The sequence below is a fragment of the Vicugna pacos genome, chromosome 9, assembly GCF_048564905.1.
Source record: "Vicugna pacos chromosome 9, VicPac4, whole genome shotgun sequence".
Classification (NCBI taxonomy): Eukaryota; Metazoa; Chordata; class Mammalia; order Artiodactyla; family Camelidae; genus Vicugna; species Vicugna pacos.
In genome coordinates, this window is record NC_132995.1 from 44468806 (window position 1) to 44495755 (window position 26950).

A 26950-nucleotide genomic window follows, 5' to 3' on the forward strand; every position below is an offset into this window, starting at 1 on the left:
TTTTAAGGCGCTGTATTTGTTCTAAAAGGGGCTGATAATTTTAGTCCCTGAGGCTTGTTGCTTATGTCTGTCTAGAATGCTTCTGTTGTGAAAAATTCTAAGGCTGCTTCAGGGATCAGCTGGAGAGAATTAGTGACTATTGCCTCGTAGGCAGGGAGTGCAGGACAGCTGTTAGAGCTCTGTCTCCCATGATGTGGCTCAGTTACCTTAGTGATGAGGAAACTAGGCCCAAGTTGTTGAAATGCCAACTTGCTTTGTTCTCTTAGCTAGAACCGTGATTAGAGAGGTATAGCTTCTAACTGATTGGTTTCTTTCTATTCCACTATGTGTTACATGAAGAGATAGGAACCTTTCTCTGATGTTCTGTTGCTGTTTCTAACCTGAATTCGGTGCTCTTCCTAATTTGTTTTCACAGTAGCTTGTGTATAACTGTCACAGTATATATATCATACTTTATGATAAATACCCAAATGTTGTTTTTCTTTTACGTCCCCTTCTATGTATCAGTGAGAATGACGAACACATCGCGTTGTTACACAGTAGTAGCTTGCTAAATTAAAGCAAAACCACACTGTCTCAAACCACTTGGAAAGTAAATATAAAAAAATCAGTGAGTAGCGAAGAGTTACCACAGTCTGCTCTTTGGGATGATAGGTGAGGGGACAGGGAGAAGGTTGCTGTGGATAAGCAAGTATATTAAGAGTGTTGCTAAGGGAAAAATTGATAGTAGGTGAAGAATACAAAATAACTGTTAGCAGAAAAAGGCATAGCCATCAGGGGGATTAGAAATAAAGAAGAAATGTATTTCTTAACAAACCCCTGCAGCATCACAGGTACGTAGAATAGCACAGTAATTGTGTATTCTGAATTTAAGTTATCTTAAAAAGACTGTTTCCATTTACCGAGTTATATTTCATAAGATTCTAGTCTTAAAATTTTCAGAGTCTTTTTCATGAAATGATTCCAAGACTCAAATGCTGTTTTGTTGTTTTTTGGTATATATGTTGTTCAGTTTGAAGGGGGAACAAATGATTTCAGTTTTTTCCATTTTAATAATATTATTGTATTAACTTTTCTAACCTCAATTTAGATATAAATTCCCTTTATTCTGCAGTTTTTCCCCTCCTAGCTCAATATTATTTATCTTTGAGATAAATAACAGTTCACTGATGCAAAATTTAATAGATTAAAAAAAACTCTTCTTCGAATCACGTAGTTTCCCTCCTTATAAGCAGCTTATGGTGTCCATTTCTTGGCTGTCCTTCCAGAGGCATTTTATACATCTTCAGGCAATGTGTATATATATATATATATTCTCGCCACTTCCCAAAATATATTACAACATACTGTTTGCATTGTCCAGTTATTAATCTGTCTTGAAGATTAGCCCATACCAGTATATAAAGAGCTTCCTCATTGTTCTTTTTTCCAGCTTTATTGATATGCTCATGATAGTGTATCCAGGGTAGAATTCCATTATATGTATGAATCATAATTTATTAAACTGATGTTTTATTAATGGACATTTACTTTCAATCTTACTGTTTAAAATAATACTACAATTGAATGTTTTCCATTATTTTGCTCATGTGTGAATATAAATGCAATGTAAATTCCTAAAAGTGGTTTTGTTGAGTCAAAGGGTATGTGCATTTGTAATTTAGGTAGATCAAATCTTTCTCACTACATCTTGTGCTAGTTTATACTCCCATTACTAATGTCCCCCCACCGTTATAACACTTTATCTTTGCTAACATAATAGGTTAAAAAGTGTATCAGTATGGTTTTGATTTGCATTTCTTTTTCTTTTTTAATAACTTCATTGAGGCATATTTTGCATATCGTATAATCCACCCTTTTCAGGTGTACAGTTCAATGATTTTTTTAAAATAAATTTACCTAGTTGGGTTTGCATTTGTTCTAGGAGGAGATTGAACTTCATTTCATGTTTGAATTATTTTTGTTTTCTTTGAACTGTCTATTCATATTCTTTGTCCATTTTTACATTGGTGGTTGGTCTTCTTAAAAATCAATTTGTAGAATCCTGTTGTATAGGATTTCATATCTGTGAAATGAGTTGCAGATATTTTTCCCAAATTTGGCCTGCAGAGTTCGGGAAAAAAGCAAAAGTTTTCTGTTACTTGATAGTGGACTGTTCATGGTGGATTTAAAGCTAAGTTTGTGGGTTAGCAAGTTTTCAAGTAGTTTAAGTGAGGAGTAGTACTGAGATGAATTTGAAGGTTGTTATCTAAGGAGTGAATACATTTAATTGGTTCCATGTTTCTCTTCTGTAACTCATGTAAGTGTTGAGTTGTGTTTTTAGTGATTGCTGCTCAAAAATGGTTGCCTGCTCCTCACATTTATGCACACCCCATTGTACTTCCCTCCGATCATCTTTTTAAACATTTGAAAACTTTGATAAAACTCTGAATGATGACACATGGTACATTCTGAGCACTATTGCTGGCCACTGCTATGTAAGTGTAACTAATGTTTGATCAGAGTTAGTTAATCCTTCACTGGAGGATATATTTCAGATGCATTTCCAGTCATACAGTCTTGTATTTCCCCTCAAGTTTGTTGCCCCCCCCCCAAAAAATGCTCAGCCTAGAAACAAAACCACTGTACTTTGGGAAATATTAAAAAAGAATTAATTTAGTATCTGTCTCTTTACTTTTAGCTTTTGTTTTTGCTATTTAGTTTTTAGGTAAGTTTTAACAACTGTTGCAAAAAAACAACAAATTATACTCACCAATAACTGATAACTTTAATGTGACTATCTTAAAACTTGACCTCTAAAAATATGAAGTAATAGTAATGCCTAAGAGTATGTCCTTGTCACTAGTTCATCTTACTAAAAAAATTTTGGGTAGTTTATCTGTGTAATGCTTGGTGTTTGCTAGGAGCATGATTCAATAAGGATGATAAAATTTTAGTGATACCTGATTCTTAGAACATTGTCTTTTCACTGCTAAAATATTTATTTATAGAATGATTAAATAGGAATACTAGAAGATCTTTCTAATAACATTCTAACTCCTGATTTTCTTATTCACCTCAGCTGTACTTTTTCTGCTGACATTGCAAGAATGACTATAATCATCTTGTATTTGAGAAAATTTTTTTTGAAATTTAAATTAAATGTGTAGAAGGAAGGGAAGGATTGTTACATAATCTTTGTCGATCTGAGAGGCATTTTAGTTTTCCTCTGGATCCTGGTTATTCTCCCTTGGATGCTTCTTTGACTTTCTCATGATAGAATAGTCATCTCACAACCTTTAGGTGTTGTAGGTACATTGAGAGAGCAATTTTTAAATAGCTCGAAACAATTTTATTTGTAAACTCTTTTACCTTCCTCAGTTTGACTTTCAAACTCATAGGCAAATTTATATGGGAAGTAGTCTCACATGATCTTGCATTCCTGTGTACACTGGTCTGTGTTTGAGCCCCTTTCCTTGGAATGTAGTGATTCTAAATGGGAGCATAGTTTGAAAAACTCTTGAGAAGTCCAACATGTGTACACCCTTTGAAATCCACTGCCCTGGAGGGACTATTTGGCCTCTTCCATGTTAGTCAAGATGTAAAATAATAAAGTATATTAAAGTGATTATGATGTTCAAGAAAGGCTAAGTAGAGAGACAAACTGTTTAACTACAAGGACTTTATTTTTTATTGAAGTACAGTTGATTTACAATGTGTGTTAGTTTCTGGTGTACAGCATATTAATTCAGTTATACATATATATACTTGTTCATATTCTTTTTTTTTGTTACAGGTTATTTCAAGCTATTGAATATAGTTCCCTGTGCTATATATACAGTAGGACTTTGTTGTTTATCTATTTTATGTATAGTAGTTTGTATCTGCTAATTCTCAACTCCTATTTTATCCCTGTCCGCTTTCCCTTGGTAACCATAAGTTTGTTTTCTATGTCTGTGAGTCTGTTTCTGTTTTATAAATAAGTTCATTTGTGTCATTTTTTTTTTTAGATTCCACATATAAGTGATATCATATATTTGTCTTTCTCAGTCTGACTTACATCACTTAGTATAATAATCTCTAGGTCTATCCATGTTGCTACAGATGGCATTATTTCATTCTTTTTTTATGGCTGAGTCATATTCCATTGTATAATACCACTTCTTTATCCAGTCATCTGTTGATGGACTTTTAGGTTGCTGCTATATCTTGGCTGTTGTAAATAGTGCTGCTATGAACCTCAGGGTGCATGTATCTTTTCAAATTAGAGTGTTCACTGGATATATGCCCAGAAGTAGGACTGCTGGATCGTACGGTAACTCTGTTTTTAGTATTTAAGGAATCTCCATACTGTTTTCCATAGTGGCTACACCAAATTACATTCCTACCAACTGTGTGAGAGGGTTCCTTTTTCTCCACACCCTCTCCAGCATTTATTGTTTGTGGACTTTTTAAAGATGGCCATTCTGACCGGTGTGAGGTGATACTTCGTTGTAGTTTTGATTTGCATTTCTTCAGTGATTAGCAATATTGAACATCATTTCATGTGCCTGTTGGCCATCTGTATGTCTTCATTGGAGAAATGTCTGTTTAGGTCTTCTGCCCATTTTTGATTGGGTTGTTTGGTTTTTTTGTTACTGAGTTGTATGAGCTGTTTGTATATTCTGGAAGTTAAGCCTTTCTCATTTGCATTGTTTGCAAATATTTTCTTACATTCTGTAGGTTGTCTTTTTGTTTTGTTTATGGTTTCCTTCGCTGTGCAAAAGCTTTTAAGTTTAATTCGGTCCTATTTATTTATTTTTGCTTTTATTTCTATTGCCTTGCATACCTGCATCTTCTTAAATCAGTCGTCTGTTGATGGGCACTTGGGTTGTTTCCATGTCTTGGCTATTGTTAAAAAAAAACAAAAAACTGCAGGGACTCTTAAGCTTTGAGGATTGTGTAAAGAAGAATTATGTAAAGAAGAAATCATATAAAACACTTTAGTTTAATTTCACTACTGAGTTTTCCTCTGGCTTTTTTCGTTTGTTTGTTTCCTTCTGTATTTGATTCCTAAAACCTCACTTCCTCATTGTACTTGGTTCAAGCCCTAAATGTAGCACTTTCCACATTCTGTTGATGTTGGTTATTGTCTGTCTTCTCTTCAATTGTACATTCCTGATGTTTAGGACTGTGTTTGGCACTTTGGTATATTTTCAGTTATTGAGTTTTTGATATTCAAAATAGGAACTGGACCTTAAATATACACATAACTTCTGTGCTCATTTAACATAACCTGGGAGGTAATTTAGGAATAGAGTTTATTAATATCTTATTCTAATACTTTAGTAGTTTATGTTTATATGAATCTGTATATCTAACATAAACATCACAGAATACTTGGGTGGCAAATACCATAGGACTGTTGACAAGATGATCCATTCCAGAACTTGATTACTACTATCAAGATAGCAAAAGATTTTAAAATCTTTGCCTTTTATTTAGGTGGTTTGATGATACAGGTTATATCTATTTACTTTAGTTATCCATTGACTGTGGGTTAAAAACATTGCTTTCCTGATTGTGGTAGCAGATTTTTAATTTCTTTTTTCTTTTCCTTTTAAAAAAATTTATAGTTGGAGTGCCTCAAGCTTATTGCCTCTCAAAAATTCACAGACAAACGCATTGGGTATTTAGGGGCAATGCTGCTGTTAGATGAAAGACAAGATGTCCATCTTCTCATGACCAACTGTATCAAGAAGTAAGTCTTACCTTTCTTTCTTCTAATATCTAGTTTGTACCTTTAGATCTTTTTTATAATATGACATCAAAAGCTTTTATTTGTTGTTTTTTGTATTTGCTGTCTAGAATATATTTGAATTACTTTTGATTCTGTAGCTTATATGTAAAGAGGCTAAGCACAGGATTAAAACTTTGGTAGGGGTTAGTTTAACTAAATGAAGGTATTGCTGTACATCTTGAGTCATAGGAACAATTTAGCAGTGAAATAAGCATTTGAGTTTTCATATTATGGAAAAAGCATTGGTAAATCTGAGTTTCCTTATATGTTTTTTGAATACCATGAATAGTGAACCATTGTATTTGTTTAGTAATTACCAGTGTATATTCTGAACAAATCCATTTAAAGGTGAAAAGGAGAGGTCTTGTTTGTCAACAGTCTAATCCCTGATTTCAGCTGTGTGGAATTATATTTAGCCCTGTGAATTTTTTTAAGTCCTTTTTTCTCTAACAGGTACTTCACTGATCTACTAGTCCAGTTTTGTATTTACCTTAGAAACTGAGGAATACTTGCTGTTCAGGAGGAGTAAGAGGACCTGCAAGTAGGGCATTAACAGTTCTTCTCAGCATCCCTCTTATAATGAATTTCTGTTAGAAAGTTATGGGAGTTTTGGTGGCCTTATTGGTTAAAGGTACTTTTTGATTTGTTTTGATTTGGTTTTGGTTTGTCAGTTTAATTTCCTTTTTTAGATTTCTTTTTCACTTATAGTATTTCTGTATTTGACAGAAAGAAGCAGCAGGGAGATATAGGTGATCAGATTTGTAGACATTGAACTGTGATATTTTGCTGTGGTTAAATAGTGTTCTTATTGGAAATTTCCTGATGGATGATGAAAAATTCCAAAATGAGAATTATGATTTGGTTGTAACTATAGAGAGTATCATGTAAACACACTGAGTCTCTGACTTAATTTGGGAGAATCTTGGTTTCTTTGGCCTTGAAATAAATGTTGATAATGAAAATACTGTTGATTGATTTATTCAACAATTATTTATTGTATGCGTATTCTATGTCAGGAGCTGTTGGAAGCTCTGGGGATGGAGAATGAACAAAACTGGACAGAAATCCGTGGTGTCATGGAGGTTACATTCTAGATGTTGAGTGTGGTTTTGTACATTTACTCTGGACGGGCCTCTGAGAGTTTGACTTTTGTTCTTGTATGCTCTGCTGCCCTTATTACTCAAGCCTTCAGTCACATGCTGATAATTTGGCAGTTCTGTCTAGCAGAAAGTTTATACTAGAGAGTTAATACCAAACTCAAGCATAGGTTTGTAATTTGATAAAAATTGAAAAATGAGGTATGTAGGCAAAGAAGAAATATTTGTGTTTAATTTTAATGAGACCCAATCAAGCCCTAAGTGAATTTAGAAGAGAACTACTAATAGTTGGGAATTGATCTGGCACTTCAGTGTAAGCTCCATTAAAGGACTTCGGATCATTCAGGTTTTTTTGTTTGTTTGTTTTCAGTTTTGTTTTTTTTAAAATCTGTTAATGAATGGAATTTTTTGTTTATTTGTGGTTTTTTTAAATTTTGTTTGTGTTATAGGGTATTAATAGTGTACCAGCAGTTTTTATGTTTAATAACAAATGTTTATCTTGTTGTTCATTGGCCTAGAAGAACCCTAAGATTTTATATCTTGGAATTAAATCTTTAAAAATTGTATATGATATTTTAAGAGCTTACATTATACAAATATTCTTAATCATTGAAAAATGAATGAAAAGCCAACTAAATATTCTTAGGAAGTAGGACCCTAACTGGTAAAGCCATAGTTAAGTTTTGTTTTACCAGTAATTCTTGTCTTAAATATGCACATTGGTGGAAAGTAGCAAACCCGACTGATTTACACTTTACCTTCTGTTCCTTTCTTTGTTTTATAGGGAAGACTAAAACCATTTATTCATTTAAAATTACCATTAATGAACCTTTTACATGTTAACATAAATAAAATTTTTAATGAAAAATATACTGTTTTCCAGAACAAAAAACAAAACAAAACAATTCAGTGAGAAGAATGGCATTATTTTACATCAAAAAAAACCTCTTTAATGTCTAGCTCAATGGAAGACATTAAGACATATTTGCTTCTGCATTCAGCTTCTTATATTATGTTTTTATTGAAGTCTGTGAAGAAAGTCTAGCCTTTCACAGATAATGTAGTTAGAAAAAGTAAGAAGACTTTAACAGCCATTCACATAATTATGGGCAGTCTTCTGTGTACTATACCAAAACGCCACAGGTGGTAGTTTCTTAAGGGTTAGTTATAACGTGGAGTCAGAAACCTTATCAGTGAAGTTTGGTACTTTGTTATATTAAAACCGATTAATCTGTCTTACTCTTTGAATGGATCTTTTACCCATGCATGTTATTTAAACATCTTGCCTAAGGTTCATGATGGCAATGCGAATATTCCAAAATTCTAATTTTCACTTCAAAGCTTGGATTTTATCATTGGCAACACATATTGCCACTTGTTGCTCTTGAAGTGATAGGCTTACTTGGCTCTTCTTCTAGAAAATGTCTGTCAAAAACCTGTATCTTAATAATTATAGTTGTCTGTCAGTTATTTTTCAAATAAAAATGATGTTTATTTTAAAAGCAGCTAGTTCATAGTTTAGCTTGCAAGTAAAACAAATACACAAGTGCTTTTCTCTGAGATTGCCACTTCAGTATGCATCAGAAGTACTTTATGCATACTTTCCATTTCATCACACAATATTAAAAAATATGCCCTCAAGAGTCAAGATATGGTAAAACCAATCATTTTACTACTTTGTCATGGACAGTATTAAATGAAATTCCCTTCCACCCTCCCTCACTTCCTTCTTTCACTTTAAGTGTGTGGCAGTGAATTCAGTGACTCCTAGTACAATTTGGTGCCACTGCTCTGATTTGTGCTAATGTGCTAGTGTGGGTTTTCTCCATCACTGCCTTTGTACCATCAGTGCAAATAGTGATAAAGCTGACAAACAGTGAGTTAGTACTGTGAAAATAGTTTGTATCTCATGGACTCCCTAATACAATGTTGTGAACTTCCAGAGATTCATTAAGCACAGTTTGAGAACCACTGAACTAAAGCAGTCTAAAATGCTCTTAAAACTTGTAGAAGTAACATAACTCAAATAATAATTCAGCTTCTGAATAGTAAGAGTTGATTATAATATACAGATGAATTTACTGGTTCAAGCTTTTAATATTTCAGCTTTTCTGAAAGTGTACTTTCTGGCTGGTTTAGAAATAATTTTGTGAGTAATCAGTGCCTGTTAGAAATAAATTTTGTGTATCTGTATCCCTAGATAATAAGCCTCACTGTAAACATTTAGCTTAGTTTGTTAAAGCTAGTTTAATTAGCTGTTTTTTAGTTACTGTTTTTCTTCTTTTGAATGAATAAAAACGTAAGTTAATATAACATCAAAGTTAATACTATACCATAAGATCAAAGATTTTTGAGTGTTTCTGTTAAGATGTTTAAGTCATCTTAAATGCTCTAGCAGTAGAGCTTGTATTTTCTGATTTTTTTTAAGGTTTTGATTAATGGGTGGTTAGTAGTAGTGCATATTATAGGTCTTTTAAAGGTACAGTTGTGCTTCATATTTCTGTCATTGCTAGTTTTTACTTTCAGTGGTTTACTGAGTTTTCTAAAGAGAGTTGTCTTTTGACATCCAACCAATAGCATGCTGTCCAGTTTCTGTTGCTTTGGTATTTGGAAACATTGAGTTGCAAGCATGTAGGATAGACTGTCAGTCAGTTTATTGTATTATAATTTGTAATAAAGTGAGAATAAACACTTTTTCAAAACTAATCCTGTTATTTTCCTTATTGAAGTGACCATGAATCATTCAGAGCTACCTCATTAGATTGTGAAGCTTCTTTATGGGAGCACCGGGCAGGGCGTTTTCATGTCTACCTTCTTTTTTCTTTTGTAGTGATCTAAATCATAGCACGCAATATGTACAGGGGCTGGCACTGTGTACCCTTGGCTGCATGGGCTCCTCAGAGATGTGCAGAGATCTTGCAGGAGAGGTAGAGAAACTCCTAAAAACCTCCAACTCTTACTTAAGAAAAAAGGTAACTTTCAGTGAAATCAGATGTCTGCGATTGAATTAGGGACTTTATGGAGATGAGAAGGCAAATTGTTCATTTTTGAAATCTCTAATGATAATGTAACTTATCTTTTCTCTGTGCAGTAAATGTATGTTAAATGATTATATATGAACCAACTGTTTATAAATCAAAATCTCTTTTTTTGGTGAGGGGAGGTGTGATTAGGTTTATTTATTTAACAGAGGTACTGGGGATTGAACCGAGGACCTCGTGCATGCTAAGCATGCACTCTACCACTGAGCTATACCCTCCTGCCAAAATCTGTTTTTATACTAATTTTGGAGGTGATTTTTTAAATTGCTGTTTAACTCTCCAATTTATAAGTAATTGTGAACACTTTAATTCTCTTAATTCCTCATTTTTCAAGGAAATGTGATTTATAAACAAATGTTACTGGGTCCTAGATGGCATACCTAATTACTTCCTAAATTACCTGATTCTAAACAATATTGAACAAAGTGATAATGAACAGATCTTTCCGAATTTTTTTTTAGTGCCCATGTCTTTGTATTAGTGCCTTTGGATCTTGGAAGTGCAGTTCCGTTGGGACCTAGATAATTATTAGGGAATGATTTAGAACATACTTTCTAAAATTGGTGTATCTAAATTGAATAGTAATGGAAGACAGTGATCTTATTCTCTTATCTGTTTTTATGTGTTGATATAAACATTTTGTTATTTTATTGTGCTTGAATCCTAAAACCTTCATAAACAAAGGGTATAAAATTTAGAACTCTAAGAAGTGAATACATAATACCGTCCACTTGGCATTTATTGTGCCTTTGTATTAATGGTGTGAAACAGGGCTGTTGAAAGGGCTAGTAGGCTGTTTTCTAGGATCACACACTGTTAGTGATAGCTACAGGCTGAAGCCAGTTCTTTCTTTTAAAGAGTGTGTGGGCTGCTCTTGTTCAGAAAGTTAATTATTTCATTAAATAAAATAACCCTGCAGGTTAGGGGGAAAAACTGTTTTCCCCAACTGTAGCATGAGAAGAATTAGCTAAAATCTTTTCTTGTTAATGTATCTAAACTTTCATGATATTCCTCCAACAAATAGTAGTTATGGTTCCTTTGGGCGGGTAACCTAAATCAGTCTTTGAATGTCCCTTTCTTTTCTGTGAACAAGCTAAGACCATCTTTTCTTCATTAGAGACTAGCTAAATAAGTAAGATACTAGCGAAGTATCTTTCAGGTGATTTTCTTAATGTCAGAGAATGAAGTGGGGAAAGTATGGTATTATTAAAAGTAACAGCAGATTTAAAGCATCTGTGGTATATATCTTTCAGTTGCATAATTTTTCTGTAAAACCTTTTGGACTTCTTATTAAGAAGAATGATAATCACGGACGAAAATGTTTTACTTAGCAAAACTCCACATAAGTTATGTTTAACATATTTGATAAATTCATGTTAACCATGGCCTAGACTAGAAAGTTTTTGTCCACTTATTTGGCAGTATATGACCGAAGAGACAGGTGAACTAGAAGTTCTCATTAATGCAATACAATAAATTGGAAAGCCCTAACCAGTTAATAAATAATAAATCTGATAATAATAAATAATAAATCTGATGTCTAACTCCTTTCTTTTTTCATGTAGATGAACTAGTTGATAAAATTTTGTTGTTTTTAAGATTGGCTGCCCTCACTTAATTGAAATAAATCTTGTCTTTTTTATGTTTTTTATAGGCAGCACTGTGTGCTGTTCATGTCATCAGGAAGGTTCCTGAACTTATGGAGATGTTTTTACCAGCAACAAAAAATTTATTGAATGAAAAGAACCATGGTAATGTGATTTGGATGCATCCATGAAGTACTGAGGTAGAAGGGAGGAGAGAAAAGGCTTCAGGCAGTGTTGACCTTCTGTCTCATGCAGTGGACTTGCCTTTTTACTGTGCTTGGGACTTTTTCCAGGAAGGGCCAATGGGTTGAATCTCTCTTCTACTCTAATATCCTACTTTTATAATTAGAGATTGATTCCTTTACAGGAAACTTATTTTTCATTTTTGGCCTTCTTTTACTACATTAAAAGTATTATATTAAGTAAATATTCATTGTAATTAGAAATGATCCTAGCCTTGATTTTCATGTGTAAAACCTTTTTTATATTAGAAGGAAAAGTTATGTTTTTATTGCCTGCTACAGTACTGTAAGATTTGTGTAACTCCTTTTAGGTTACTTGTAATAGGAATTTGTAAGGTGTGCTCAGATGTATTTATATAAAATTTGAGAGGAATTAAATGGAATGTAGCTGTTCTTTCATGAACATTTTATTCTTATTTTAAAGTCAGTGAAACAAGTTCTGAGTGAAGAAAATTCATGTGTCCTAAATGCTAAGAGAGAAAATGATAATGTGTATTTAATTTGATTAATGCAGTCCTGTGCCTAGAAGCCTCAAAATGTACTTGTTGAACAAGTGAATGTTTAGAGCACTTATTTATTGTTTAGTGAAAACTACTGTGAGATTCTTTTCACTCACTTTTTTAAAAAAATTGAATTATATAGTCAGTTATAATGTGTCAATTTCCAGTGTACAACACAATGTCCCAATCATGCATATACATACATATGTTTGTTTTCATATTTCTTTTTCATTAAAGGGTATTGCAAAATATTGAATATATAGTTCCCTGTGCTATACAGAAGAAATTTTAATCCCTTTTTATATATAGTGGCTAACATTTGCAAATGTCGAACTCCCAAATTTATCCCTTCCCACCCCTTTTCCCCCATTAACTATAAGATTGTTTACTATATCTGCAAATCTGTTTCTGTTTTGTAGATGAATTCAGTAGTGTCCTCTTCACTCACTCTTGAACAAGCAAATTCACTTTGTCATTCACAATTACCTTTTGATATATTTTGATATATTGTATCTGGAAATTTAAAATCTTAATAAGATTTTTGCCTCCTGAAATATCTATCAAAACTCATCTAAGAGCTTATTAAGTATGGAGCAGATAATGCCCAGTTTATATTGACTCTGAGCATGTCTTTGTGGATATTCTCAAAGGCGTATATTAGTTACCGTTTTTTAACAGTTATTTTGGTCACGTAACTGTTTAGAATATTTGGATTTGACTGACTACCAGTGTTAAATCAGTAGGCGTCTATTAATACCTTCTTTGTATTCACCTCAATGCTTAGATTCTTTGAGAGATTAAAAAATAAAAGTAGCAGTTACCCTTTTGGAATTGACCTTCAGAACTCAAAGCCCTGTTCTATGAATTTGAATAATATAGCCTCATTTTTAGTTTTCATTGCCTCTTTTCTTTCAGGTGTCCTTCACACATCTGTAGTCCTCCTCACAGAAATGTGTGAGCGAAGCCCAGACATGCTTGCGCATTTCAGAAAGGTAGGTGCCATTCTGTACATCTGAGCCTTTTTTGATTGAAAATGATTTTCCTGAAAAATTCACTTATGAATTTTCTCTTGAAAGGAGGCTATGTAGCTGAGTAAAGGACTTAACCAGCTCTGCTGTGTGGTAGGGCTGGAAGCCAGAGTTAGTCATATAAGACTGGCAGTAGTACAGTGTTTTCCCTTTCATGATAGAAGTCTTCTCTCATTGCTGGCAGACATACCAATCTCTCATGTGCTTTGTCTGCTGTTTTCACAGTGAACTTAAGAAATGTAACCTGAGGTCAGATTACAAACAGGAATTGTGTGTGTGTGTGTGTTTAAGGCAGGTAATTTCCCTTTTTTCAAAGGTGAAACCTGCAAACTGAAATTTGACATTACTTTTACCCAACCCAGGGTCCACCATTATTCATTTTAGGCTGTGGTGACTCTGGTGATGGAAGTCTCTAGCTTTATTAAGTCCCTCCCTCCCTTATAGCATTCTAAAACAAAAATTTTCTCCACTTACTTTTAGAAGGCACTAGTAAGGAGAACTCAGAGAAAGACTATTCTTTGGGTAATTACATGCATTTAATTCCTTTTATAGGGTGCTGATTGCTCCATAAATGGGCTTACTTTGTACTTTAGACCTGATGAAGCTCTAATAGCAGCTCTATTTTGGGGCTCTCCCCCCACCCTTAGATGTTCGTGTCTTGATTAAATTATTATAAAATAGTATGAGGCCCGTATCTGTCCCTAATGCTTGCTTTGTATGTTTTGTTCCTGTTGTCTGTTTGGAATCCTGCTGTATGTTAGAATGAAAAGGTAAGAATTAACCCTCTTTTAGATGGTGCATGCTGGCATTAGGTCTTTAGTAGCTTTTGTGTATCCATCCACAAATGTGGCTTTTAAAAAATATACTAATGCTGAAGCTGTGCTTAATACTATGAGTTATTTGTCCTAGCATTTTTGGCTAACTCCCTAGTCCAGTTTTTGTCTTGTCACTTAAACTCCTGACTCCAAAGTCAGCCTTGGATTTCAGTTGCAGCCTTTCCTGATTTGTAAGCCTCCTTCTCTGCCTTTCCTTGAGAAACTTAGAGCAGTTTCCCAGTGACACTGGTGATGGCAATTCCAGATCAGTTTGGAGCCTTGACACCGAACACTGCTTCTTTTTGAAGTAGATGTTTTAGAGCCACGTGTGCGTAACCTCCTTTAAAGAACGCTATGTGTACTTCTGAGCTTTCCATTCAGACTTAGAGCTTTTATTTGCCCCTAACTTGCACTCGATCTTGCCTTGAAGTTTTGGAATATTATAAGTTTTTTGAGGTAGAGTGGGCGGGCATCAACTGATTTTCATGGCTGCAGCCTTTCCCTTTGTCATCTTACTTTGTTTGTCTTGTCACCAGTTGTAGTAACTTGCATTTTTGTCTGAAAGATAAAACTGGATTCCAAGAGTTTGTATGCTGAACACTTAGACATTTGTACTTTTTGTCGCAGGGTGATCTTATGTGGTGTGCTGGTCTTTTTGGCAGTAAATAAAACAATTTCTGAATTTAGTAGCTGAAGAAAGACTTCTCCAAGAAAGAAACCAGATTTTTAAAAATTATTAAAGATACATACATGTAGTACAAAAAAGTAGACCATTGGGAAGTATACAAGGCAAGCTACTTTTTGTGTAGAGCTTGGTAACTAGATTATCCAGGTTTTATTACATTTTTAATGCAGTTTATACTGTTATATTACTCTGACCTCTAATACGAATCTGCCCACAGTTGACAGATTTAATGAGGATTCTGTTTAGAATTTCCAGGTCTTTATAACTTAGATTTGTTTTAATCTTGGAGTTGTCCAAATCAGATTTTTGTTTAAGTGATTTAGGAATCCCTTAGTTCTTAGGAATCCCTTAGTTCTGAAGTGTTGTGGCCAAACTTATTTAAATTCACACAGGTTCTGTTGTTTTGTATTTGGCAGTAGACTTAATGTTGTGAATGTTTTGAGTGCATACCTTGGGCACAGCTTGGCTTTTATTTCAGTCTTGATCTCCTTTTAGAACTGGAGAGTGGGGAGGGGACAGAGTCCCAGTACGATGAGAAAAAAGTAATTGGGTTGCAACAAAGTTGGGACTGTTCTGATTGCCTCCAAAGGAGATGTGTTTCAGTTTGCTTTGGACACTTCTTTTTTTAATTTTAGGTGATTAGAGTTGTTTATAAAGCTAAAGTGAGTTTGTAGTTGGAGACTGGAGAAGTTCCTATTGTGGCAAACATTTTGAAATAAGTTTTAAAAATTAAATGATTAATCAGCAGAATGAAATGAATGACAATATTTAAAGCGTCTTTAAGTTCTGCTTGTTAATAAAATTGCCTCGACTATGTGTTGTGACTCTAATCGGGAGAGTAAAGGAAGGAGAAGAAGGGAATTCTGACCATAAGGAGTGTATAATTTCCTCAGTTAAAATAAGACAAGCAACAACTGTATAATTAGGTGCTGAAATTAAATTTTACCAAAAATTGTGTTATATGCATTAAGTGTAGGGAAAAGAGATTATTAATGGCCTGGCAATCTTCCTACGGTGAAAGATACAATTTTTCATATGTCTTTTCCATTGATCAGTGTTGGAGGCTTTTGTATTCTTTGTTGTTTGTTAGAGAATGATATGACTAGTTATGTCTTAAGAGGAGAGAATTTTTTCTCTATTTGAGATAGTTTGTTTTAAAACTATAATTTTAATAAAATCACCAGTATTTTGGGTGTGATAACATTTTGTATCTACATGTTTTGGATAAAACATGGATAAAAACTGAACATGTTTTGCCACCTAAGAATGTCAAGTTCTGTGGAAGTAGGAATGCCCCATAGACATCTGTTTTACTTGGTTCTCATAGGCTTTCTTACCTACTGTTATTTGTGGTATCTTTGCATATATAACTCTGTAGTAAAAATGTCTGGTTTGCTTTTAATTCAAATAACATACATATTCCTTCTTGAGTTCTTGGCCAAAATACTCCTAAGTTATATTTAGCAAACATCAACAATGTACTAGTATATTGTGTCAGTAGAATTTGCTTGGACTCAGACCCTTGCACCCTTTTTCTAAGCCAAATTACCTGCCTATTCATGAGAAATTCTTTGATGTTCACTGTTTTTTGATGCATCTTTCTTCCCTGCAGCTCGTGCCCCAATTAGTTCGTATTCTAAAGAACCTCATCATGTCCGGATATTCACCAGAACATGATGTTTCTGGTATCAGTGACCCCTTTTTGCAGGTGAGGATGAAAGAAAAGTTTGCATGTATGATATATTTTGAAATAAATTGTTTCCTTCCTCTTATGTTTGTATTGGGTAGAGTTGTGGTAATTAATTGATTAAACTAATTGCATTAATAAATGTATAGTGATGCAATTCTATATTTGATTAATAGGATAAAATTGTAGTTGTAATAGTCAGAATCATATACTGCATAGAAACTTATTTTAGCATTATACAGCTCTGGAGGTGTTGCTATCCTTTGGCTGTGGGATATTGAAGTGTGGGTTGTTGTCTAGTAACTTCATTGAGACATAGAACCATATATAACTTCTCTAAAGATAATGTTTAAAATTCTTCTGTTTGAATTTTGACCATTTCTAATGGGATCTAAGACTTCATTTAAGTTATTTGAATTTCATACCAAGCAAAATTCCTATGTGCCAGACAGAATTTGTTGACATTTGTCATATTTTGTACATTAGGTACGAATTTTGCGGTTATTAAGAATTTTAGGACGAAATGATGATGACTCAAGTGAAGCTATGAATGATATATTAGCACAGGTGAGTAGACCAAAGCTTGCACTATAGTAAGTGTTCATTTTAGTACAGCAGAGAGTAGAATGATTGTGGTTATATGGAGCAGTTTTTATTTGTTTCCTCATTGGTGGTTGTAATCAATCATAAAATGTCTCTTGTTACCTCCAGATATTTTGGAGGGAACATTGTTTTATCATTTATGTAACACCCTTTGTGTCTTTTCAGGTTGCCACTAATACGGAGACTAGTAAAAATGTAGGAAATGCTATTCTTTATGAAACGGTTTTGACTATCATGGATATTAAGTCAGAGAGTGGACTGCGAGTAAGTCATTTTAATCTTTTCTTCTCTCTAAACATTTTATTTAAAATAATTGACTTGGATTTTGCAAATGAATTCCATTTGGAAATAAAATTTAAGAAAGAATGATGCAGAATGTATACATACATATATACTGTATTTTCGGTATCTGAAGTATTGCTTCCTCCACTGAAGGCTTCATATTGATTATAATGAAATTTGGAAGATCTTAGGTATAGTTAGATATATAAATAATGTTGAGTGAAGGATATATTTCTGAATAAGCTTTTATTAGAACCATGATTTGAGTTGGGCTCATCACTTCAAACAAGACAAGACATCATATATGTTCAGTACAATTAGCAAGTTTGCTATTATTAATGGACACTTAGATGTCTCCTATCATTTGTGATTACAGATAATGTTGCAGCAGATTTTTGTACATATATACAAGTATATTTGTCAACTAAATTCCTAGAAGTGAAATTGTTTAAGTAGAGGATATATTTTCATTTTAAGTGTTTATAATTATTGCCAGATTTTCCTCCAATGAGGCTGTACCAGTATTATTTTTCTACTAACAATATATAATCACTTTAAAACAACCTTTCAGCAATTACTGTTGAAATAGAATATGGTTATGAGTTTACCTTCAGAAAAAAAATTTTTTTTTTACTAGCAATCTATAGAGGTACCAACTACCACTTCTATATAGTTTTTACCCATCAGAGGCCAGGAAATGATCCTTAAACAATATAGATATTTAATTTTCCTAAATTTTTAACATGTTATTTCTCTATAGGTCCTAGCCATAAATATCCTGGGTCGTTTCTTATTGAACAATGACAAGAACATTAGGTAAGTCAACTGAAAAATATCTTGTATCTTGGTATTATAAACTCATTGTTTTTAAGAGTGATTTTGCTCAAGATCACACATGTATTGAGTGACATATCTAGAACTTCAGCTCAGGATTTTTATTTTTAGTCTAATCTTAAAACTGTTTTGATAAGAATGTGAGGATTTACCTCATGACTTAATTTTTAGTCCTATTTATATTGTTAGCATTAGTAGTCAGCAAACTTTTTCTATAAGGGACCATATGGTCAGTATTTTAGACTTCATGGGTCTTAGAGTTTCTGGCAACTACTCAACTCTGCCTCTTGGTGTAAAAGCAACCATAGACTGTGTAAATGATGAGTGTGGCTGTATTCCAATAAAGATTAGTTTACATAACCAGACAGTAGAGAGCTGGGTTTTGTAGGTAGGCTGTAGTTTGCTGACACCTGCTCTAAATTAAAAAGAAAAAGATAGCATTTCAGTTGCAAACCTGGAACATGTGTGTGAACTCCAGCTAGGTTTTTTTTTTTTTTTAAGTAGATGAACTTAACAGTATTATCTTTTAATCTTATTGTGTTAAACTTGAAAAAATGTGGAAATAATCATTATGTTACACTGAATTATCTTCTCCAGAAGAAAATACTTGGATCTTAAACTTGTATTTTTTTAGGGGCAGTTTTGCTACTGGTATCAAACAAAAGCAGAGAAAATATAAATGGTAAAATTGAAATCATTTCCTCTTACATTTTGGGGCTCAGGCAGCCTGAAAAGACATAAAAAAGTATGCTTATTTTGTTGTACTATTTGAAAGGGTTTGAAAGAATTGAGTTTATCACTTTTAGAAATTTAAATGGACTTGACCATGAATGCAAATCTAAATCCAAGGCTTCTGGTCACCACTGCTGTAGATTATACTGTTTTTTATGCCTTTAAAGTGTTTTGATTTTACTCACTATCTCTGTCTTGTCTTTTAAATATTTAAAAATATATGCTTTTCCTTAGTTATTGGACATCTTCTTTGTCATTAAGCTGAGAACTATCCTGAATTTTATATTTTAATTCTGTTCTTCTTCGACTTTGTTTCATTCAGATATGTAGCTTTGACATCTTTGTTGAAGACTGTGCAGACAGATCATAATGCAGTACAGAGACACAGAAGCACAATTGTGGACTGTCTAAAAGATTTGGATGTCTCAATAAAACGGTAAAAGATTATTGAAAGTTCTGCAATGCCCCCTGCACTCCGTCTGATAAATTTATATAGTTTTGAGAGGGAGAATCTTGACATTTACGTATTTAGTCATTATTTTCACAGATGAACACTGCAGAATAAATCCTGTTTAAGGAAGGACTGACAGGGAGAAGTTTAGGTCATTGAAGGAGGCCAATAAGGAATGCTTAAGTGCACACCGAAGCTGTCCTTGGTTCTTTGATAAATAAAACAGGTACAGATAAGCTGGCAAATGTTTACTTAACAGAGGTACTGTGTTCTGTGTGTTGGAGGATGAAAATACAGAGTGATCCATCGGCTGAGTGTTTTATCACAATGCTGAAACTCAAATTGCTGACAGCACACGTTTTCTCACAGTACTTATGCCCCAAGATACTGGAGGTGGCCGTGTTTCTTAGAACAGTGCATCTAGTAATGACTCTGGCAGCACATAGCACCTTCAAAGAGCAGATAGAGTAACTCTACCATTTCTCTTTTTAGAATAACTGTAGGTGTTTGTAAAACTTAATTATAGTTGGCCTCAGTTAACTTTTGGTTGTATGTTCAAATCCAGAAAAAGTTAAATTTGAAATGATCTCTGAAACCATTCACTTAACAAACATTTATCGATAATTGAGTTCCTTTTATTTACAGAGAACAGGTGCTAAGTGCTTTGGCAAGCTACAGATAAGACCTAGACTCAGTAACAACTTTCACATAGTGCTTTGCAAGGATTTATAAGTACCCTTTTGGTTGGTTCTCAGAGCAAGCCAGTAAGAGAAACAAGGCAGTTACTTCTATTATCAATAACAGATTAGTTACAGTACAGTCCCAAAGGAATCAAATGACTTATGCTAAACCTTAACCCTTGTACATGGCAGACCTGGGAATAGAAATCAGACTTTTCCTGACTTCTGTTGTATTGTTTCTCATGGCTCATTGCTGGGCTTTGCATTTCAAAAGTAAAACCTTTGACAGGTTATATCATAGTAGAAACTTAGACTCTGGAGCCAGAAGGCCTCATTTCAAATCCTGCCCTTAATAAACTTGGTCTGGTTACTTAGCCTTTCTATGCCTAAATTGTCCCATGTGTAAAATATGGTTATAAGAGCACCCACTTCAAAGGTTATGCAGGATTAACTGGAAATGTAAAGTACTTAAGCACTAATAAGAATTAGCTATTACTGCATTTCTGTAAGGATTGAATTTTTGTTCCTTATAGATTAACTAAGATGAAAGTATTTTTTACTTATTGAGTTGGTATTTTTGAAAGTCAGTTTGTATGCACGTTTGACATTATTGACCAAATATAAAAAGATGTATATAGTAATCTTACAAGTTTTATATGTTAAATGTGTCAAATTTGCCAAATTTGATAGGCAGCTATAGAAACTCCTGTTTTCTCATAGCACATACCCTTTTTTCCTTTTCATGGCCCTTAATTCCCTTTCAGTTTTTTTTCCAGCCTTTATTGAAATATAATTGTGTAAGTTTAAGATGTACACTTATCTATAGTGCAGAATGATTGTTACCATAGCATTAGTTAACACCTGCATCATACCACATAATTATTTCTTTTTTGTAGTGAGAGTGTTTAAGATCAACTCTCTTAGCAACTTAAAGTATATAATACAAGTGTAGTCATCATGCTTGTATATTAGATCTCCAGAACTTATTCATCTTATAGGTGGAAGTTTGTGCTCTTTGACTCACATCTTCCCATTTCTCCCACCCCAAGACTCTAGTTACCACCATTCTAGTCTCTGTTTCTGTGCATTTAGCTTTTTTAACTTCCACATATGAATAATACCATACTGTATTTGTCTTTCTCTGTCTGATTTATTTCACTTAGCTCTGAATGTTTGTTTTTATTCTGATTTCCTATATACCTTTTGATGTGAACTATGTTACATGATCTTTGGACTGAAGTGGATATAGAAGAGTATGGTGACTTTATATCACATTTTAAAGGAATGATGCAGAGAGGTATTATCATTGGATAATAAGTTTCTTGCCTCTCTTTTTGAGCCTTTTAAGTATTCTAAATTGCAGCTTCATAGAATAGACTGTTGACCCCAAACTGCATTTTTGGTTGTTAGTAGTGTATCTCTTGAGGGTTTTTGAAGAAAAGTATTGAATGAAGATTCAAATAACTGATAACTTTGGTTATCTTGTGTGCAAAGATTGGGATTAGAAGATCATGCAAGGACATCAATACATCCACTAGTGCTTGGTGTTCAGAGACAACATATCTGGGTATTTGCTTCATTCCCACTCTATATATCATAACTTTTTTTTCCCTCCCCCGTCCTGTAAGGCGTGCAATGGAATTAAGTTTTGCCCTGGTAAATGGGAATAATATCCGAGGAATGATGAAGGAATTACTTTATTTTCTGGATTCATGTGAGCCAGAATTTAAAGCAGACTGTGCATCTGGAATCTTCCTTGCTGCTGAAAAGTAAGATTAAATTTTACATTTATTGATTAAAAAGCTTGGAACTTTTTTGAGAGCATCTTTAAAACATGGGGAAAATGTTATAAATATGTTTAAACATGTAACGTTTGTTTCATACTTCCCATTAGAAATGAGCTTTGAGAAGGCCATTCTAGTCAGTCTTTATGTTAAGCATTATGCTAAAACCAAAAAAAATCTCCCTTTTATAAGATCTCCTTCTTGATCTAGTTTTTAACCTCTCTTCTATGACACTTTTTTAATGAAGAGAGTAGAAAGTTAAAGCATCTGAATTGTGGGTCTATTAAACTTTTAGGGAGAAACACCTCAAGATTTTGGTTGTATGATTATTTCTTCTACTGTGAATTTAAGGGAAAAAGTTTCTAGTCCTGGTGTTGCCTGGGTCTGGGAACAGTCCCTTTATTTCCCTATCTTCTCTCTCCTCTCCTATCCTGACTATGGGTTATTTTTCTGAGTTTGCAGTTCTCAACTCAGCAACTCATATTGTATTTATTATGTGAAACATCTGAATTTGACTATGTACCATTTCATTACCCTTTGAAATGAGATGCTGCTAGTTTTGAAAGTGAAATATATCCATATATAAGTACTTAACCAGTAAACCTGAAAAAGACTGTAGGACAGGATTTTTGAAAGTCTCTGAGCAGAGCTTGGTTTACGGGTTCCAGTTTTTTCACCTGCTGCCATTATTTTCTCAGGTATGCACCTTCCAAACGGTGGCATATAGACACAATTATGCGTGTTCTGACAACGGTAAGTAGTTTTTTTAAGTCATCGTGTATTAACTGCTGAATGTGTCTGTTAATGAGGCAGACAAAGCCCTCGTTCTCATGAAGCTTATGTTCCAGTGGGGTTGATAAGAAAGTCATGGGGAAATATGTACTATCCTGTAAGGCAGGAGAAAATGCTATGAACAATACTAAAGCAGCATAAGGGACTATAATGATGGCAAAGGAGGATAGGAGATGGGGCAATGGGCCAGGTATCCTAGAGTAGTCAGGGCAGGTCACTCCGAGGAGGTAACATTTGAGTAGAGAACTTGGTGAAATGAGGAGCCATGCAAAGATATGGGGGAAGAGTATTCAGATCAGGGGGAACAGCAAGTGTTGCAAAGTCCTAAGGTAGCAACAAGCTTGACCTGCGTGGAGAGCAACAAGAAGGCCAGCGAAGCCAGTAGAGAGAGGCAGAAAATGGTAGGCTTGATGCAGGGACTAGGTTATATAAGGCCTCACAGGAGTTTGGGTTTTATTTTGAATATGGTATTATTGGAAAGTTTTCTTTTCTTTTGTTGAAGTATGGTCAGTTTACAATGTTGTGTCAATTTTTGGTGTGCAACATAACGTTTCAGGCATATATACGTACATACATAAATATATCTCTTCACATACATAAATCCTTTTTCATATTCTTTTTCATTTTAGGTTACTGCGAGATATTGAATATGGGTCCCTGTGTATACAGTATAAACTTGTTGTTTTATATATAGTATTTTATATATAGTGATTTGTATTTGTATATCTCGAACTGCCAATTTATCCCTTCCCACTCTCTTCCCCTCTTAACTATAAGTTTTGAGGAATGAGGCTCAGAAGCGTCAAGATAATTACATGCATTCATAGCACTGTGGGTGACAGGCCAAAAATTGAAATTTAGACATTCCATTTTTCAGGTTTATTTGTTTTTGTTTTTGTTTTTTACTTTCAAGTAACATTGTTCTTCTAATTAGAGATCAGGAAATCATTGGGAAGTTTTGAATGACTAAATTTATTCTGGTTTTTAAATTCTGTTTTTATATTCTTTCTTTGGTAGCCTTCCAGAGTTCTGGAGCTTCTTCACTTACCATTCAGTTAATAGACAGGGATTAGAGATTTAAGAATAAAAATGAAGATAGAGTGGCATATAAAGAAAACATAATTATCTATGTCTAATTATGTCACCAGAAGCAAAAAACATTGACAAATTTGACCACATTAAATTCAAAACATGTATAGCAGAAGGAAAAAAAAATCTACAGAGTTAAATGGCAAATGACAATTAGGGGAAAAACATTGCAGCACATGACAGCATGTAAGTACTTCTAACATATAAATAATTTACAATTAATAGGGAAAATCAAACACTCTAATAGAAAAATTTGAACAGGCATTTCACAGAAGAAGAAGAAATGGCTAGTTAACATTGAAGAATACCCTTACTATTAAAAAGATAGTAAATAAAGTGAAAACGAGGTGTCACTTTTCACTTGTCATATTTTTAAATCTAATTCCTAGTGCTAATTACAAAATAGAGAAACATGCAGTACTTTTTACTTTATGTGGGTTTAAATGGAGCTATTTTTCCAGAATATAGTTTGCAGACTAAACAAAGGTCTTAGTTTATACCTTTTAATTTATAGTTCTGTTTTTAGGACTTTCTCTTGGAAAAAATAAAAGGACAGTTGTACAAAAGTGTGTATACAAAGGTGCGTGTCTTAATCTTATTTACAACATAGGAAAACTGTAAACAACTAGGAGTGTCCAAACACAAGCAGTATTCTATGTGAGCTTGAAAAGAATGTCTGTTGTGTTGTTGAATGAAGTGGTCTACAAATGTCAGTTAGATCATGTTGATACTTTATCTTGTTTAAAGCACTATGCTTTTTCCCATTAGGTAAGAATATAAATATCCAAGTCATACCACTAATTACCTGCTTTCCTGCTTTTTAGTTTCTCACCTTTCCTTTTTGACTATTTCCCTAAGCTTTTCCCTCTGTCTTCGTGTTTCTTAACAGGAGTGGGTATCCCAGTCACATGGGATTTTTTTTCCTTTTTTTGCTCTTTGCAAAGTACATATGGTTAGTCTTGGTCTCAGTCTTGTAAATCAGATCAACTCTTCTGTCCAGTAATGGGAGATTGACTAAGGTGGGCTGATAGGAGGCACAGGTTCCACTGTTTGTGTGTCCTGTGCAGCCTGGTTATCATAATGCTCTGACAAGGTCAAAATTTAATTTCCTCATAGGTTAAATAGCTTTACTTTGTTTCTGTGGTTATAAATCTCAGATTCCACTAGTCAAAAGGACATTAAAGAGATCAAGTTTTTAAAAAATGTGGATAATTAAAATATGAAATACTTCCCATTCCTGGGACTAATTGTTGGTTCTATAATATTTTTAAACTCTAGTTTTTAAAGGACAGTGTGATATTTTAAATAAACTCAGGTTTTTAAAAAGTTGCTATTTATTTCCATCTTACCTTATTTGACAAGCTGTTTGAACTGTTCACGTACACTCCTTTCTCCATCCTCCAGAATATTGTGCCTACTAGAGCTAACATACCATTTACACCTATGTTGGAGTGTTGCGAGAAGGGAGAGGTTGTTGTAATTAAGTTCCCAGTGAATTTACTTCTTAAATTTTTGCAGTGGTAGATCTGACCTGTTTTGAGTAGAAAAGGCCTTTCTTGAAATTTTAAACCTTTATTTTTTTATTCTTACTTTGGAGAAAGAGTATTATTTTATTTTTTATGAAATTTAAGAACTTCAAATATTCACTTAAATAAGTAAGACTTTGAAGTTTGAGCTGCTTAGGAACATAAGAATTGGAAACAGCCTTATCTTTGAGGGTGTTTTGTAGTAGTCTCCTTTGAACAACTATGTTACTAGCTAACGTTTCTTATCATTACTGTATGTTTCTAGGGGTAACTGTCTACATTTCCTTTTAGGCAGGAAGCTATGTTCGTGATGATGCAGTTCCCAACTTGATCCAGTTAATAACCAATAGTGTGGAGATGCATGCCTATACTGTCCAGCGCTTGTACAAAGCAATTCTTGGTGATTATTCTCAAGTAAGTACTTTTACTGTAGTGGGGAAATTGTCCTTTATTTTCCTGATAAGCTCTTATTATTGTCACTCTAGATGTGCCAGTTTTGACCTTTATGACTAGATGACCTGTGAGTTGCATTCATCCTTTCAGGGATTGAAATCTTTGACAAACAGTGGTTTTCTTTTGACAGCAACCTTTGGTACAAGTAGCTGCCTGGTGTATAGGTGAATATGGAGATCTTCTTGTATCTGGTCAGTGTGAAGAGGAAGAGCCTATTCAGGTAGCCTTTGTCACTCTGGGTTAAGGAAGGGGGGAAATAGTGTTTTTGGTGTTTAATGAGTTGAAGTTGATTCCTTGAAAAACCTTTTAAAGAAATAATTCCAGAATTACATAGAGTAACCTGTCAGTTTTTGAGTTGAAACTTTTTGGGCTGTTGTGAGATATTAGAACCTCCTTTCTCTCTCTTTCTTTCTTCCTTCCTTTCTGTAGGGGGTCATAATTAGTTTTACTTATTTATTTATTCTTTTAATGGAGGTACTGGGGATTGAACCCAGGATCCCGTGCATGTTAGGCATGCACTCTACCACTGAGCTATACCCTCCCCTCTAGAACCATCTGTAATAACCACTCCCCATCCCTTCAGACTGACTTACATTGTTTCTCTTACCCTCTGTTGACAAGAAGTAATGAGAGGTGTATCCATGTTTCCATTTGCTCATTAGAGGACTAGATTTCAGAGAAGTTGTGGCAATAACAGTTGAACTTTATGTATCATTTTCCTTTCTTCCTCTACTTCTGCCACTTGAAGTTATAAAATTCCTCTTAGCCCCTAATAGATATTTTCCACTCTTTTTTATCTCCCTCCTACCTGCTTGTGGTTGATGGGTTAACTTAAGACAGTTACCCTGGCAAAGCACAGATTGTGTTGGAAGCTTTGATAATGGTGGTAGGATTGTCTTTCTGATGGCATCCTGTGACTTGATACTGGATTTAGATATCTACTGTTAAAATTCATCTTACATTGCCTTTTTTTTTTCTCCCCAGGTAACAGAGGATGAAGTGTTGGATATTTTGGAAAGTGTCTTAATCTCTAATATGTCCACCTCTGTGACACGAGGTTATGCCCTCACTGCCATTATGAAGCTTTCTACTCGATTCACCTGTACTGTAAAGTGAGTATGGAGAAAAAGTAGGGTGAACATGTTGTTTTGTAATTTTAAAAACTTCTTATTATGGGACATTTCAAGCAAAGGCAAAAGTAGAGAGAATAGTAAAATGAATTACATATACCTATTACTCCACAGAAACAATCATCAATTCATGGTTAATCCTTATTTTGCCTATA

At 34.0% G+C, this 26950-nt stretch overlaps 1 protein-coding gene and 2 non-coding genes across 8 annotated transcripts in view; 2 read left to right on the forward strand and 1 right to left on the reverse strand.

Moving 5' to 3' along the window:
• Window positions 1-26950, forward strand: part of AP1G1 (adaptor related protein complex 1 subunit gamma 1) — an 89411-nt gene that overhangs the window by 40870 nt on the left and 21591 nt on the right. For 5 of the 6 annotated variants that reach the window (XM_072967682.1, XM_072967681.1, XM_072967683.1 and 2 more), the window contains 15 exons: window positions 5595-5719; window positions 9686-9827; window positions 11551-11647; window positions 13140-13216; window positions 16365-16460; window positions 16926-17006; window positions 17208-17306; window positions 18085-18140; window positions 19213-19326; window positions 21650-21790; window positions 22504-22558; window positions 24213-24266; window positions 25504-25626; window positions 25796-25885; window positions 26650-26777. In XM_072967682.1, coding sequence (XP_072823783.1) covers window positions 5595-5719; window positions 9686-9827; window positions 11551-11647; window positions 13140-13216; window positions 16365-16460; window positions 16926-17006; window positions 17208-17306; window positions 18085-18140; window positions 19213-19326; window positions 21650-21790; window positions 22504-22558; window positions 24213-24266; window positions 25504-25626; window positions 25796-25885; window positions 26650-26777 — 1478 coding nt within the window. The remainder of the gene's footprint in view (window positions 1-5594; window positions 5720-9685; window positions 9828-11550; window positions 11648-13139; window positions 13217-16364; window positions 16461-16925; window positions 17007-17207; window positions 17307-18084; window positions 18141-19212; window positions 19327-21649; window positions 21791-22503; window positions 22559-24212; window positions 24267-25503; window positions 25627-25795; window positions 25886-26649; window positions 26778-26950) is intronic. The other variant, XM_006199705.4, reaches the window with a different exon arrangement.
• On the forward strand, window positions 19614-19699 carry LOC116281976 (small nucleolar RNA SNORD71). Its single transcript, XR_004191450.1, has one exon. It is a non-coding gene; the product is annotated as a small nucleolar RNA SNORD71 (small nucleolar RNA).
• TRNAV-AAC (transfer RNA valine (anticodon AAC)) lies at window positions 26135-26207 on the reverse strand. The gene has a single exon. It is a non-coding gene; the product is annotated as a tRNA-Val (tRNA).